Below are 16,277 nucleotides of genomic sequence, written 5' to 3'. Positions count from 1 at the left end.
ATATTCACCTGGTTCTGCAATCAGCTCAGCAGTACAGAACATTAGTCAGCACAATGAGTCATCATACTGAAAACATCTGGAGCAGAATAATAAATGTATTATTAGTGATAGGTGTACTAGAGAATCTCAATACCCAACAAGAAGGTCACTCATCTGATCATTTGAGTATTGTACATTTTATCTGCCACCCATAGAACAGTGTTAAAATTTAACTTTTTGGTCCACCAGTCAGGGTTGCTGGTAGATGGAAAAATTCAGTCAGGTTTTTCAACAGCCAAAATAATTTATTGTGAATCCAGCTAGATTTTAACAGGATCCTGCAACGCACTCCATTCTATGGTAGCAACATCATACATTACTAGCTAAAACAACCAGCCAGCAAGATAACTTTACAGCTAAAGCTGAAAACCAGACTATAGTCATATTTGCAACTGCAACTAATACTAGCTAGCTAGTTAGATTAGGCCTATGTACTTAGCTAGCCAAACAGGCATTAAGAATTGATGAATTTATGTCTCCACAATTCGAAATCAACGGTAGAGCCAGCTGTCAAAATATGCAATGTGAGAGACGTGGTAAAGGGTAGCTACCTCAGATGTGGAATCAAGCCGAATCTTCCTGCAGTACACAAATTTGCATTGCACTATTACATGTTGCTTGCTTGTTACTGGACAACCAACACCATTTCACAACTACCATAACTATGACAGAGGGGTCCTGGCTTAGTAAAAAAAAAAATAAAAAATAAAAAATAATTGGAACATGACTGAGAGGGGCCTGTATTTTGCCATCTTGTGTTTTACAAGGGTTCTTTAGTTAACACAACTGTGATTTTTTTGTGTTGTGCACCAAGCAGCTACACTAACTTGCAAAAGAGAAAATCTACCTGCATTTGTGGATTATTAATCTCAGGCCATGACAAATTTCTGATTATCAAGTGAACAGAAATACACATCCCAAAATGTGTTTTTTAAATTGCATGTGGCATTATACCACCTTACTCTAAGGGCAGCCCCTCACAAATTCATTCATTACTCCTTAATCTCCTCATTTGTAACCCACTTATTACTCATTTATACTCACTCAGAACAGCATATTGCAATAAGCCAAGAGATACCCATACTGAGCATATTAAGATTACCCATAAAAGTGCACATATGGTCCTCAATTTAATCCCTCCACAGGTAATCCAAGCACAGTACAACTTCACCCATCACATGGATTAGGTGTTCTAATACTTTAATGGCATTTTAGGGCTACTATGAGGGCATGTGGGGAGACAGTGGACAGTTACACAGTAAAAATGTGGGTCAAACAGATGCGGGGCATAATATGATGTCTACCTGAGAAAGGAGGACTGGCCTAGAAGTTCCCTACTGCCACAGTAAGGCACTTATTCCATGAGGTGCTTTAAATCCTGAAACTCAGATTCATTTTTGCACAGTGTGACACCATCCTCTGTCTTCGCTTCATTCCCCTTTAACAGATAAATAAAGGACACCTTGATGTGCACAGACAGACAGCTTCTCTGATCAGACTTCCGCATCTGACCAAATCAACATCAAAATATCCCAACACTTCAAACGCACCACCAGCGCAAGCCAGCCCCACCAGGAGCACTGCGGCTCCTCCCACGGTCACAACGCACACACGCACACACAAACACACACATAGACATTTGTGCCTGCAGACTAGGTACCCGTAACAGAAGGGCAAACCTGACACCTGTCACTTTCAGTTGTGTCACACTGCAGCCTACAAATAAAGTGCTCCATAAGAGAGGGCTGCTAACACACACAACCAGCAGCATTAAAAAAAAGCATGTGCTTTAGGCTGTCACTGTACATATGCACTTAACAGAGAAATCCATTGGATTTTGGATATAAAACCAATATCCTTATTGAAAAGTATTTTCAATTTTCAATTTTCAGCTGACCTAAGTTGAATTGACTGTCTAAGACTGTTTTACTTCTCTAAAAGTAAACGATGTACTTCCTATGTTGGGTGAAAGGCTTCTTCCTGGGCTTGGCTACTGTACGCCACAGAGTCACGCAAACCTCACACAGCTCCCAAAACAAATATCACCTGTGGCAGTTCAGTTACAGTAGCTGTAAATTTTGTGCTGCGAGTCTGACTCCAGTCAGTACTTCATGCAAGAGCATGTTCAGCGTATGAGACAGATGGACCTCCAACATGCCCAACCTGCTACTGGAAGGGCATCTTACCGGCCACTTCCACGATGTCCCCCGGCACGATGTCCCTGGCTTTGATCCTCTGGACGCTCTTCCTGTCCTGCCGGTACACCTTCCCCATCTCCGGCTCATACTCTTTCAGGGCCTCGATGGCATTCTCAGCGTTCCGCTCCTGAAGGGAAGGAGAGAACAGCTGCCTGTAACGGGACTGCATGCGATTCAGCATTCTAATCTTTCACAATGAACACAATGAGCGCTGATCAGCTGAACAGGTAATGGTGAGTGAACATTATAACACGTTATTACATTTGCTTAGCAATCACTCTTACCCAGACTGACTTGCACAGTTTATGAATTTTACATGTTATCCATTTATACTAAGTATCTTGATACTTGGGTTAAGTACCTTGCTCAGGGGTAACTGAGGTGAGCAACTTAGAAATTATACCAGCAATGTTTGGGTTTGAAGCCCTCCTCCTTACCACTACTTCATAGTGCTGCCACATTAAATAGCATCTCCCTGGATCAGAACATTCAAAATGTTCCCCAGGCCCCCACGCAATAGGACTCCACATTAAATACAATGGAATGCCAGTGACAAAACACCTTTTTCACATTCAGGACTTTTACATCTTGTTCTCCATGACACTTTCAGTTTTGGTGAATAAGTTTAAGGCTCCGTTGTGCAGTCTAACTGGAAAGTGTCTTGGTTGCAGGGATTTAATGGATTTGCATAAGGGACCATAAGGGACAAAGAATTAAGCTTTTCATGTGAATTACATCACAATTCCCCTGGGACCATATGTGAACTAACCATCTTAAAGGGCATTCTGGGAGACTGAGGCAAAATGTCAGTAAGGTCAGAGACTGAGAACACAAAAAGATTTTTTCTACAACAAGCCCAAAAAAAAAAAAAAAACCAAAAAACCCAAAACCCCAGAAAAATTTTATTCAATATAAGTGCACACCCACGTTTAATTCAGGAGAGACATGCAGTTTTTAAAGGTTGAAGGCTGAAGCTCTAAAGAAAATAACATTTATAACAGGGGCATTCTTGCTCTTTAAATGTGGCATTTAAAAACAACACAAAGACTTGAGTTATGCCAGGATAAAAGCAGCTTTTAAATACAACCTGAAACAGAAGAGGAGAGGTTTCAGAGTGGAAATGCCAGTTCTGCCTTATGGAAAAATAAAATCCTGTCCTAAAACGGCAGGCTGTGCCATCAGATACGAGGAACAATGGAACCTCTGCCCCCTAAAAAAGAAATCCACTCTGTTCCTGAGCAGCCGCTTCACTTTCCCCCTGATTAATCCCCTGGGAGTCCTGGAGGAAGCTGACTTGGCATAGCTTTCCTGCAGAGCTCTCCCAGCCATTCTCATGGGGAGTGAACTTCCAAGAACAGCTTCGACCTGTCTTGGCAGAGACATGAGAACGGAGCCAAAGCATCAAATGCAAGTGGCAACAGGCCGGGCCCTCACGAAAATTTCACCTGCACACCCAAAACATGGTAAAACTGGAAATGCCAAAATACATTTGCTTTTTGTATGTCATTTAATCGCTTGGCTGGGGATGTTATCCAGGCCGACTTGCAGGGCTCACATTTTACGTATTATCCATTTAAACAGCGGGATATTTACTGAAGCGATTAGTTTAAGTCCCTTGCTCTAGGGTGCAACTGGGGATGTGGGAATCAAACCTATAACCTTAGAGCTACAGGCTCAGCTCCCTAAATCATAGATTACAAAATGTGCCAAAAACATGCATTAATGGATAATAAGTAAATATGTAAACTATCCATGGCTCCTGCCGCGCACAGAAACAATAGGAGAAAGGATTAACCCCTTAAAAAGACTGAATTGTGTCTCTCATCAGGACCAAATACAACAGAGGCCAGGGGGTGTACAGTACAGTACAGTACAGAATGGGACATGCAGTTAGCCTACAGAACATTCTTAACAAAAACAACAATATAAATAACACAAGGTGGAGGAGGGCGCCATCCTCCATTAGACCAAAATTACTAAACAGAAGCAGTCGCTCCTCTGGGGTTTCCGCCACTCTGAGCCAGAGATGAAGGGATGGAGATAAAAACTCAGTGAAAAGAAAAGAAGCCAAAAGGGACGCAATTCATTCATTCATGGAAAAAACCCCTGACGTTCAGTGCCCCGCCCCATCATTTCCCACAATCTTTTTTAAGGAGTGAACTCTAGGGCCCAGGTTTACACAACAAGCAGTTGGGAAACCGGATCCACTGTCAAAAGCAGAACACAGAGAGAGAAAACTCAATGCACATGCGCGCACACACGCAACGCACACATGAGAAGGGCAAGGGGCAATGCTTACTGCAATTTTAGAGGTAAGTGAGTGATATAGATGTATATCTACTGGCCCAGACTACTGACCTTAGTCCATCTCTTTCAGTGCTCAATACAGAGAAGGGAGGCAGAGCATGAGTTTTGACCCCACAGCCTTACAGGGTCATTGCAGATGCTCTGACCACAAGGCTACTTGACCAATTCTTATCCCATGGCCCCAAGTCACCAAACCCCTCTCCCCTGCTGCCCCGGGTAGTTTATAGCGGCCTAAATTTTCTTTCACATTATCCAGGCATGTGGCAAAATTCACACTGTGGAAAACAGGGCCACCAGGACAAACGACAGGACTGATCCAGCAGGACATTCAGAAAAGAGCTGCTGCTGTCTGAAAAACTATAAACGTTAATAATTATACCTTTGGTCATAGCCGGGGTGGGGGTAAACAGCCTCCGTGACAGGGCTGGGTGAGTGAACACTACAGTGTGTGGGAGCCTACAGTGTGTTGTGAATAACTGGCTTGGCTCAAAAAATACTATGTTCGGCTGAGATCAGTGAGTCATTTATGACACGTACTCATGAAGACTCACCCTGCAATCACTAAATTACCCCAATACTGCCTAAAACAGTCTGCCATGGGCAAGAGAGCACAAAAGATAAAATAACCATCTAAAGAATCAGGTAGGGTAAAAATTGCTGGATTTAGCCGACCTGGATTGGCCGGCCAGCCTGGACAACTATCAGATAAAACTACTGGGAGAAGGAGAATGAGAAACTGGGACGAGTTTCAACGCGACCAAAAATGGAATATTCTACATCGATCCCTGCCCAAGGGGTCAAAAGCGGAGACCACCAACAACGTAAACGGGCAGAACGAATGAGAAATAACCATTTATTCAATCCCTTTACAGAACGACGGAAAAAAAAACAAGTCTTAAAGAGACTAAACACATGCAAACAATCTCTCGTGAACATCTCTAAATAATTGAAGTCTTCTTTTACAGCCTTTCGCCTGCTGCTGGTTAAGTTCCCCGTATCAGTGGCCAAAGCCTGTTTTCAAACAGCACGGCGTGGAACGATAGCAAGCATAAAACCTAAAGCTCATTAGAGGCTCTCTGCTTTAATCCCTCTGTATGATGGACAGATATTCCATACGAGGAGGGGTGCAGAAAAGCACCCTGATGAGAGTACTGCAAAGGCTCAGAGGGGACTGGCCTTTTTTCTCAAAAAACACTTGATGCAGCAAGCCTGCAGAGCCTCACAACCCTGACGATCAGTGCTGTAAGATGCCAAGGAATCAACAGCAAAATAAAAATATATACATTTAAAAAAGTCAACTGGGATCAAACATTTAGTGAACTTTTTAGAGACTCATTCACATTCAGTGGAACAGCTCATATAAATCTTATTTTTGTTCATGGCTACAAAGAGCTGGATCCTAACCTTAATCTACACATACTGCAAACTATTACAAAACAACCTCACTATTGGCTTTATCCAAATCATAACTGTGTTCTTATCAATATCATTGTTTTTTTTTTTTTGCTTTACCCCTTCAAGCACCCCTTTTTTGGAATCACCAGTTGAACACAATCGTCTCTCGCTGGACCGTCCACTGCACTCGTGGAGGGGCATATGGCACAGTGAATTAAATGACACACTTGCATACCAATGTGACCGTTTTTCACACTGTGAGGCACACAGCGCAAAACAGTGAGCTAAGTGTCAGTTGGAGGATGGGCGCAACTTCACTGGCGTCAGCTGTGCAAACTGCAAGCACCCGATGAGTCTGAACATACAACCCTGCCAAAATACAAGCCGAGTTCTACCACCCCGGCTGGGAAATGCCCATATCAGCCAGCAAAGACCAGGACACTACACCCCTATCCCCAGCAGAGTAAGGACAAGTTGTTCTGCTGCTGTGGGGTGTGAAGCTCAGCATACGCCTTAAACACTGAGCTATTTGGCAGATCCCTTGGTTTTTCATTGTTTTACTGCTGCCACCCCCACTACGCTACAGCCATACGCTGGTACAGCGGACACACCCTGCATATCTGTAGTGGTCTAAATTAAGCTTAAAAGTTCATTTAAATTATGTTTAATTTATTCTAGGCCCTTCTGAACAAAACACTGTAATATGGGTCAGTGGTCAGACAATAGCTCAATCAAGCTTTAATGACAGAGCTCAGCTGAACAAAAATGAGCTTGTTGCTTCCTTAGGGATAGGAAATGCTCCAGTAAGACAAGCTCATATCTAATATGGATGCCTGAAAGGATCTAGAGGTGACCCCTGATGCACCTGTGGAAAATGATACATGAAAAAATGGTTCAAATTTTATGTCACATATATAACTTACCTGCCACACCCCTACAATGGCGTTGGCTATGAGAATTAGTAAAATTACAAAAGGCTCCACAAAGGCCGTGATTGTCTCCTCGCCCTCCTCGAACCACGCCAGTACCTGCAGGGAAGAGAGAGAACAGAAACATGGGGATATTAGCCTGCAGCTTAAAAGAGTCTACCTCTAATGACTGGAGGGCAAGACAAATCCAAAACATGTGAAACTACCATGTGCTATCAGGGATCCGCTGACTCGATCCAATCTCTGCGCTTTACTGTGGAGAGCTGCCTTTCGAATGGTTCAAATAAGCCAGTGATTGACACTCTTCTTGGATTCATGAAGCCTCACTCACTCATTTCTATCCAAATCCAATGTGTCACGTGTCAGGCACACTTCGAACAAGGTCTGACACACAAACACTCATTTTTACAATTTATTAAAGCAAATGCACACCGGCTTCATGAGAATAATAAGAGTTCTTCAGAAAAATAACATTAACATGTCTCTGTCTAAAAGCTGTTTCTAGTGAAATGACGTGCAAGTGAAATGTGAGACTTGTGGTTGTTGTTGTTCGACAGCATGTTCTTGTAACATGTCTGTCTGCATAACTCCTCTTCCGTTTTGTTTTTTTTTCCCTTTAAAACATTCAATTATTTAGCACTCCCTCTCCTGTGACGGGAAATGATTTTCAGCCTGGAGGGTCAGCTGGGATGGGGGAGGGCATATTGACTACCACGCTTCTGTCCAGCTTCTGCAAGACAAGCAAAGCCCCGGAGGGCAGCACACCACATGTAATAACGAATATGCTAATAAAGCCTAATGTAGCCTTATTTCTAAAGCACTTTTCCAAAAGTTTAATGCCAATGTCAAGTGCAATGTAAAGGCAGTGTCTCTTCCCTCACATTCCAGCTTAATACGAGTCGGTCACTTTGCCACTTGCTGAGCCCAATCCGAAGCTGCAGAGCCACGCGCACGCAACGGTATCAGCCCGGGCGCCATTTCTGATACTGTGGCACACAAGGACCGTCCAGCCGGACGTGAAACTGAAAATTGTCAGTGCTCGGAGGACAGGTGGCCTTACCGGCACAGGTGCAGGTAGGTGGCGTGCAGATTTTGGTGGGAGCTCGGACTCAGTGACCGCAAGCAATCCCGGGGGACAGCTGGAGCACTAGGAGTGGCAACGTGACTAATCCTGCCTGCCACCTCATGGCCCCTCTGTATATATTACATATGTACACACATAAATACACTATATATACTATATAGATGTAATAAAATATACCACAGAAGAAATATAAAATAAAACATTTAGGAGAGAAAAATCACTGAGGGAAAAACAAACAGCCTGAGTTTAAGAAAATATAAATCTTGAGGAATTTGGCAGCACCTGGTTCGCAGAATGTTAAAATACACTCTCTTTGATATGCAGCAGTTTTTCTTTCAGGGGTGACCGTTCACACCAGCCCATACACCAACATCAGAGACCAGCACAGTGGGCAGAAAAGCAGCGCATGAGAACACCTCCGTGCGCTCTCTTCCCCGCAACCCACGCCTTGCAATTCAGCAGCTCCAGTCAAACTTTGTGCTCCATCTCCCTGACTTGGCAACGGCTACAGAGAATCGTGTCTTTGAAGTGGGATCCATTTGCATAATGCCCCCCCTATCCGGCGCTGAAATAGGACACGCTCGCTTAGATGGCTACGTGTCTGAAGACGGCCGCATTATGCAAGGGGGACCGTGTTCACGAGATCACTCCGGCTCTGTTCTCCGTCACTGTCATTCGTTTCACCAGAACATAGTCCAGGGTATTCTTGCTTGGATCTTTTATTTTCGCTCTTTCTGGAACCCCCTTTAGATGGGTTTAGGTAAAGAGCTTCAGTCACAGCGACATATGCTGCTTGTTGCCCACAGCCTCTCGTATTTAGAATGGAGTGTGCAGCATTAATAATGCATATCCGCCATAAATCTCGCCGGCTATTGTGACATCATTAAAGCGTTCCATTATCCATTTCATCAGCACATGTCTTTATCCAGGGAAGCTAAGTGCAATCTGAGTAACAAATTTATAGGACTTAACTGCCTCAAATCCACAATCCAAATTTCACCTGGCAATTTACTTGACACAAACATTTCGGGTTTGTGCGCTGGCTGGCCAGAAATTGCACCAAGTTGGACAACTGCCACAGACTGCATCTGTGGTGTGGCGATAGTGAGGCCAGTGTGGTGACAGCAAGGGCACTGTGGTGAAAACAGCCTGTCAGTGTGAGGCATATAACTGAGGCAGAAGTTCCTGCTCAAGAGAACAACAGGGTTCTCAAACCCATGAGCTACTGCTCCTCAAGCCATAGCCAAGTCCCCTGCATCCATGCCTTAGTGAGGTGCCTGGTGCCTGGTGAGGATCAGACCTCAGAGTTGGGAAGGCATAGGCGCCCATATCCCTGTCAGTGGCTGAGGGAATGGTATCTCCCCCTCCCCATCCCCACTCCTGACTTGACACAGCCCATTCCAGGAAGGCCCCTTTCCCACCTCAGACTTAAACGAAGGCCATAATCACTTCCACAGCTCACGCTCAAATGCAGGCAAACGGTTACGATCATTATCGCGTCAAGGAGCCAACACACCACACCGACACAGCAGCACTCAGCTGAGGCATTAAAAACCCATTTCCCAAAAGGTGCCAAGAAAGGCACTCCCTGTCAGAGCTACTGAACAACTGGTGACATCTGACCATGCATCCAAGGCACAGTGGTTCTGCCCAGTGCTGACAAATACTGTGAGTCTACCGCCTTATGGGTGTGTGCTCTCTCTCTCACCATCCTGGGACCAATTTCTAGTCCAAATCCAATTCCATTCTTGGAGTCATCCTTTGCATCCTATACTTAAGGAGCAGCTGCCACATATTTATAGTGCCTATCATCACAGATAAAGATTAGCATTATCATTTGTGCACGTTGCTTTGATCCAATAGGGCCACCTCCATGTTGCACACATTCTCCTATTGCTCTCAAAGAGTGGAACCCTTCTAAACATTCCATTTCTGTGTTCCATCACTGTGACAGAAGGAGACACACAGCACAGAACCTTCAGGAAGAGCACAGGCCTGCGCCATCAATCCAAAACCCCTAATTAACTTCTCTGAAGTGTCAACAAATCAGGTATGAATGATGCACTGAGACACACTTGTATTAAGCAGAGGTGGACACCCCGGTTTCAAAAAGTAAAAGTCCTGCCACGTATTTGTTCCACCCATGCACTACACCAGCTGAATCTAATTAGCACAACTCTTTAGGCAGGTAGAGGAGCTAATTAGTGAAATTACCTTGTTTAGTAAATGGCTAGAACAAATACATGGTAGGACTTTTACTTTCTGAAGCCAGGGTGTCCACCTCTGGCATTAAGAGGCAAGAGAGTGTACACATATTGAGCACATGTATTTTTGATTAAATATGTCCAACCACGCCATGTCTGGAGCAAGGTAAAAACAATCTTCTCCTATTACACATGGCCTTGTTGGCCTACATAAGAGCATAATGACTTATTGGACCGTATATGCCTTTGTCTTGTAAGGTGCTCTGGAAAAGAGCATCTGCCATATGAATGAAAATTAACTGCAATTTCAACTTACATTCATGAAAAATTAGCAGACCATTCAGTGGCCTTTCTTAGCTCCACGGTCTTTGAAATGGGTGACATTGAAACAACGCTACCTCTCCAGAGGGGATCTGGGTCAGAACTAAAAGTGTGTCCCAAAGAAATGCCCCCATTTTCCCTCCTTTTAATACAGGTACAGCTGCAAAGAATGCAGCTGTGGCTAAAATTATCTTTATGTGTAGCAGAGATCAGACAATACAACACAAAAAAGCCACATGGATAGGCTGCTAAAGCTAGTCTTAAAAGACAGTGGTTTTTGATCCCACTAAAATTTCTCTCAAAGAACCAGCCAACACCATAGGAAACAGTTCGCCACTGAACAAAGTATGAAGCAAGTCAAATAACCTCCATTCTGTGGGGTCCCTGAGTAGTTCAGTGGTTAAGATACTCGTCTTGGATGCAAGCTGAGCTCTACGGCCTGGACTTGATCCCAGCTGTGTCAACAGCCAATTAGAACCAAAAGCCCAGTGTGGAGGAACAAACTTGCAGAGGAAAAAAGTCTTGCTGGTGTGCGAGTACATTTTAGGATTGCATTCACTACACCGCACTCATGCATGGTGCAGTAGTGACTGCAATGAAAGATACAGTCACACCAAGAGAATCTTCACAGTTTAGCTCAATACACCGCTGCTGGTTTCATTCCGCCCATTTAACCTTTAACCATTTTATTGGCAATGGCAGCAGGTGAGCCCAAAATAGTGGAGGTGAGAAACAAAGCCTGATTTAACAATAATCATCAAATAATGAACACTTTTTCATTGTTTGTGTGATTAACAAACACACCAGCTTAAATTAAACCACCTACTGCGCTGAATCCTTCATACTGGATTGATTCTCATTCGGGCCGACACCTCTGCCTAAGTGTTTGTGTATTGCACAATGAAAAAATAACTGGTTGTAAACTACCAGATTACAATCTCTGTTATAATTTACAGTATTTACTGTAAGCAAACCCTTGCTATGATCCTCTGTATTATGATCCTCTTTGATCCTTGAAAGCAACCTAACTGTAAAAAACAAATAAGAAACTTGTTCTGGACAGTTTTTTTATGCACACCCCCCCCCCCCAATCAAATTGGAATCCCCAGTTGTGCTGAAGCAAGATAAATGCAATCCTGACACATCCCCATATATTCCAGTGGCTAATCTTTGCATTACAGGTTTCACAGTGCTTCACAGCAAAGTGAGCACCCACTGAAGGCTCGGACTGTCATCTCTAACGTCACCTGATGATTTGCCGGCGTCTGACGAGCTGTGACACACAGAGAGATGGACATCTGCAGTTACCCACATCCTTGGCAGAGTTACTTGGACCGCCATGGGGTTGAACCCCATTCACAGAAAGAGGAGGAGAGTATCAGGCGAGGCAGAGATGAGGGAGAAACTTACATGCATTGCACTTCTCATCACTGTGGTTCCATATATTCTTGTAAGGTTGGTATGAAATAGTCTGAGCATTGCGTGTTTGCCTCATGGTGTGCCTTTTCCCTGTACATCTTATTACAGCAATTTTAGGATTTTTCCCAACATGTAAAGACCTTGAGCTCTCCTCAACAATTTGGAAAGGACAGCAGAGCTGAAAGTTGGAGGCAGACGAGCTGCAACTGAGCAGCCAGGCAGGGAAAGCCAGGATGTCTGTCTGACACCGGGTAACGACCCGTTATGGCTACCAGACGCTGGGTAACAGCCAGCTACTCAATCTCTGTGACTGTTGTCACCATTCCAGACAAGCTTAGCTCCCTCAGCTGCTCTTCCCCCCCGCCAAGTGTAACCCAATACATGACACATGCGACTGTATGACAACATTTACTTAGCACCTCCCTCCCACACTGTAGCCCCACATTACTGTTGTACAACAACACTTAACAACTGATGGTTCCATTACTCCTCCGGTTTCCATTGCAGGGGTGCACTGGTATATCACTGATAATGTTTGAGGCCATGGAACTACATCTGTCACAAGTTATTCTCTAAACTTCGTTAGAGGGGATGAACAGGGATGGATTTTTACTTCTGGAATTTGGGGCACATTGTCAAGGGACAAAGCTCAAACTTCTACATTCTGCTGGACTAAATCTCTGAGTTTCTGGGCTTATCAGGACAGGTAAAAATGACTGCAGTAGGTGTGCTACTTACTAATACAGCACTGTCAGTAAACTTGAAGAGAAGAGACCTACATTAAGGATTTTTATTATTCTTACCTTCAAAGCTGTGTCACAGAAGCTAAAGAAAAACAAGTATTTATCTGCTATGTAAGTTTCATTTTGTCGATAACTTCTCACACTAAGGATCGAATTATGTTAAAATATATATGTGTTTGAATGTGTAAGCGAGCACACACACACAAAAATTATAAGTATTATATATATATATATATATATATATATATATATATATATATATATATATATATATATATATATATATGTGTATCTACATGTACACATACATACTTAAGATGTTAACAGACTAGCTCTTCCACATCTACATCACAGCACACTTTTAGGCAAATGAATTAGTAAGCTTAAGATGATAAATCTGCTAAGCTGTCACAGTGGATGGAATATCACAGTTTTTCACCAGTTTTTACACCAGGGTTAAGCTGACTTCCATGTGTGGATGGGCCCTGGATACACACTCCCATAGAGCTCGGGTGGATCACTGTTGTGTCCTGTTGTCTATGAAACTTCCACCACTAACCTGTCTGTATTCATGGCCTGTGAACAACCACCATGTGCCTGCACTGTTTTCAGAGTTTGACCATTCACCGCAAATCTGCACAGTGTTACAGCAGTTTCCAAGTGAGGCATCTACGGTGAAGTTCCTCACTCGGTAAAACCACACTGAAGTGATATGCAGAGTTAGTTTAGGACAGCAAGGATTTCCTGACCTTTATGGAGCTGTTTATTAAAAAAAAGAAAAACTCAACTACAAAGATATGTGTGGGGTCTGCTATGGTAGCATGGACTTACTTTGTGTATGCAAATGGACTTCATGTGCCTTAAAAATAAAATTCAAGCAAATGTGCTCCTGGCCTTCACTGTTGAGTTCATATATGCATTACATACATCACTGCACTGATCCAGACAAACCTGCATGCTCAAGCAAATAGCTAAACTGCAGCTCTCATTGTTAAACGCAAAGGACAGTGCACATCAATCAACTGACTACGTAGAAATGCGTGTGCCTGCATTCTGCATCATCCTCTTATTTTAAGTCTCATAAATGGAATTACGGCTCTCGCGTTATAACGAGACGACAAGCCGGAGAGAAAGTGTACTTACAAAAGATATACAAGCCGCCAGCAGAAGGATTCTGACTAATAGATCTTCAAACTGTTCAACGACGAGCTCCCACAAAGACTTCCCTGCGGAGAGATGATAGTGAGATAGTGACGGTGAGATTGGATATCGCGGAGCAGGTTGCCAGTCGCCAATTAAGTCCACAGGCAGCGCACACTGCCGTGTAGAAAACGCTAAACCAAAGGGTCTTACCTTCTTCGGCTGGCAGCTCTGCGTTCCAGCCATTCCAAGTAGCATCGCGAAGACAAAAAAAAAGAGCGAGGAGAAATGTTACAACATCAGCCAGGCTTTTGATCTATATCATAGTAACAATTGTGTAAATTAACGTTAAGTGTATCACCATGATGTCATAGTTGTGCAATACCCCTCTAGGTTTCGCCTTGTTGGCCGGCTAAATATTAGCTAGCAGCTCATCACTGCTCTCGATGTCTGTCAAAACAGTAACTTAGCTGGTTAATCAGCTGATGCCTTGCTAGCTAGTTAGCATTATCCTGAATCTGGATGAAGTTCATAGATTGCTACAGTTTCAACCCCAGATATGGTAACACATTATGTTGACGTTTAGTGGTGGAAGCACTTACAGGAAATGGTTCTACCCCCGCCGTAGCTGACCGGTGTTGCAATACTCAAAGCAACTTGAGCCAAGTCATCTTATGGATGGTGTACACTGCATCTGCAAGTCTACGTACTATTATCTCTACCAGCAGGGGCTACAGCAGGTTATCTGACTAGCTAGCCATCGTGTCATTGCTACAGCAAATCATCTGCTACAGCAGATCGGCACCTCGAATAACCACTACTTGGGTAGCTAGCTACCTTGTTCAGTCACTTGGTGAGACATCAGTGGCAAAATATAATGTAATTCAAGAGGTGCTAGCTCTACTCCGGTACCGACAATGTAGATAACAGAGCGAATCCATGCCCACGAGGTTGAAGCCTCTTGATGACGTCAGCCATTTTTAGTTCATTTCATTTTAGAACGTGCCGGTTGCTTAACATTCGCTGCACAGGCCGCATATCTTGCTGGTTATTGCCAAGAACACCCTACGTAACCAAATCCCTCGAAATCGAGAGGAAAGAAAGGTTCCAGAACGATGACGGGGAAACACACTACTCACCGTTCGGTCCCCATTTCTCCCTCTGCCTCTTCACCTGCTCCAGAGCCAGCCCCGTGCTTTCATTGACAGTGAAATAGCTATAAACTTCCTCTACAGTCTTTGTGTGTGCGTTCTCCATGGTCAGCTCGGGACAGATTCACCTTAACTCCACCGTGTCTTCACTCACGCGTGCGACGTTCCTTCACGCAAACAGCAGAAACTAAACTGCCCCCTGAACTCTATGGTCAAAGAGAGAACTCCAACAGAGTAAAACACACAAAATGCTACAAACAGACACCAGATTGTTTGCTATCTGTAAGGCTAGCTAGTTAACGTTAGCCGAATCTGGAGCGAAGTTGCTAGCTTAGCGAAGCGATGCCCCCGCGTCTATCCCCAGTTTCCTCCCGGTTGTATTATGAATTACACCCAAATTGGAATGTGTTCGAAAGGCATAATCCTCGCGATCGGAAGCAAACTTCAGCAAGGGGTGTAACGTTATCCGTAATTCCGAAAAGAGTTGCTGGTGATGAGCGCGGCGTGGCCGTACAGGTCCTCTCGCACAACCGCCGCAGCCGCCTCGCTGATACAGGAGCAGTTATCGTGCCGTGGATGTCCTCTGCCTGTCCGCTTGTGTCACAGCTCCGCGAGCTCGTGCCTGCTGCTGCCGTCAGCGCCAATCGCGTCTCAGTCCTGTGCACCGCTCGGTATCCGCATGTGGAGCGTGCTCATTGGCTGCGAGGAATCCGGAAACGTCTCTTTCCCTCCGCCTCTATTTGGTCTTTTTCGAAAGTGGTTGGATCAGCTGATCGCTTGTCTTTTTTCGTACGGCCCGGTCTTTGTAAACTCTGGGATAATGTTTTTAATCCACAAACGCAACGAGAAAAGAGGGCACGTTACAATATTTCTTTTTAATTGATTGGGTTTCATCAGGCTCGCCTTTTGGCCTCCACTCACGATACATAAGACCACAAAAAATGAATCGAGAGGTTTTTTTTGCCCGCAGAAGCCAACCCAGGATCAGCTTTCCTACCCCCAAACCCTACCTCGATCATACAGTGTAAAAATTTGAATGTTGAAGAAGGATCATCGTGCTGGCGGCACAATTTGTCCACAACTAATCAAATTGCCCAAGATTAAAGGGAAGTGAATCCACACCATGATAACTCTAAACAACTGACTTTCGAATTATATTTGTTAAAAACAATGCTTCAGCAAAAAAATCTTGCCAGAACTCATGGGTAGAGCTGTAACAAAACCTTGGATTGCAGGAGACACAATTTTTACTTTATCTGTCTCTTACATTTTATTCAGCCTATCTATGTGTCTATATGCTTGTAGGAGAACAGTAACAATTGAAAATTTACATGTACAACATCAAAT

General features: G+C 43.9%; 1 protein-coding gene across 1 annotated transcript in view; it reads right to left on the bottom strand.

Annotated features, from left to right (window-relative positions):
- The window catches only part of atp2a2b (ATPase sarcoplasmic/endoplasmic reticulum Ca2+ transporting 2b), a 35,586-nt gene extending 19,992 nt beyond the window's left edge, over positions 1-15,594 (bottom strand). The window contains exons 1-5 of the mRNA XM_036528222.1: positions 14,919-15,594; positions 13,993-14,010; positions 13,783-13,865; positions 6,863-6,967; positions 2,226-2,364 (exon numbers count right to left, since the gene is read on the bottom strand). Of these exons, the coding sequence (XP_036384115.1) occupies positions 2,226-2,364; positions 6,863-6,967; positions 13,783-13,865; positions 13,993-14,010; positions 14,919-15,036 (463 nt within the window). The 5' untranslated portion in view covers positions 15,037-15,594. The remainder of the gene's footprint in view (positions 1-2,225; positions 2,365-6,862; positions 6,968-13,782; positions 13,866-13,992; positions 14,011-14,918) is intronic.
- Positions 15,595-16,277: the final 683 nt, after the last annotated feature.

This window comes from Megalops cyprinoides, chromosome 5 (genome assembly GCF_013368585.1).
Source record: "Megalops cyprinoides isolate fMegCyp1 chromosome 5, fMegCyp1.pri, whole genome shotgun sequence".
In the NCBI taxonomy this organism is placed as follows: domain Eukaryota; kingdom Metazoa; phylum Chordata; class Actinopteri; order Elopiformes; family Megalopidae; genus Megalops; species Megalops cyprinoides.
The sequence above is the reverse complement of the archived record's forward strand: the minus strand, read 5'-3'. Positions and strand labels throughout refer to the sequence as shown.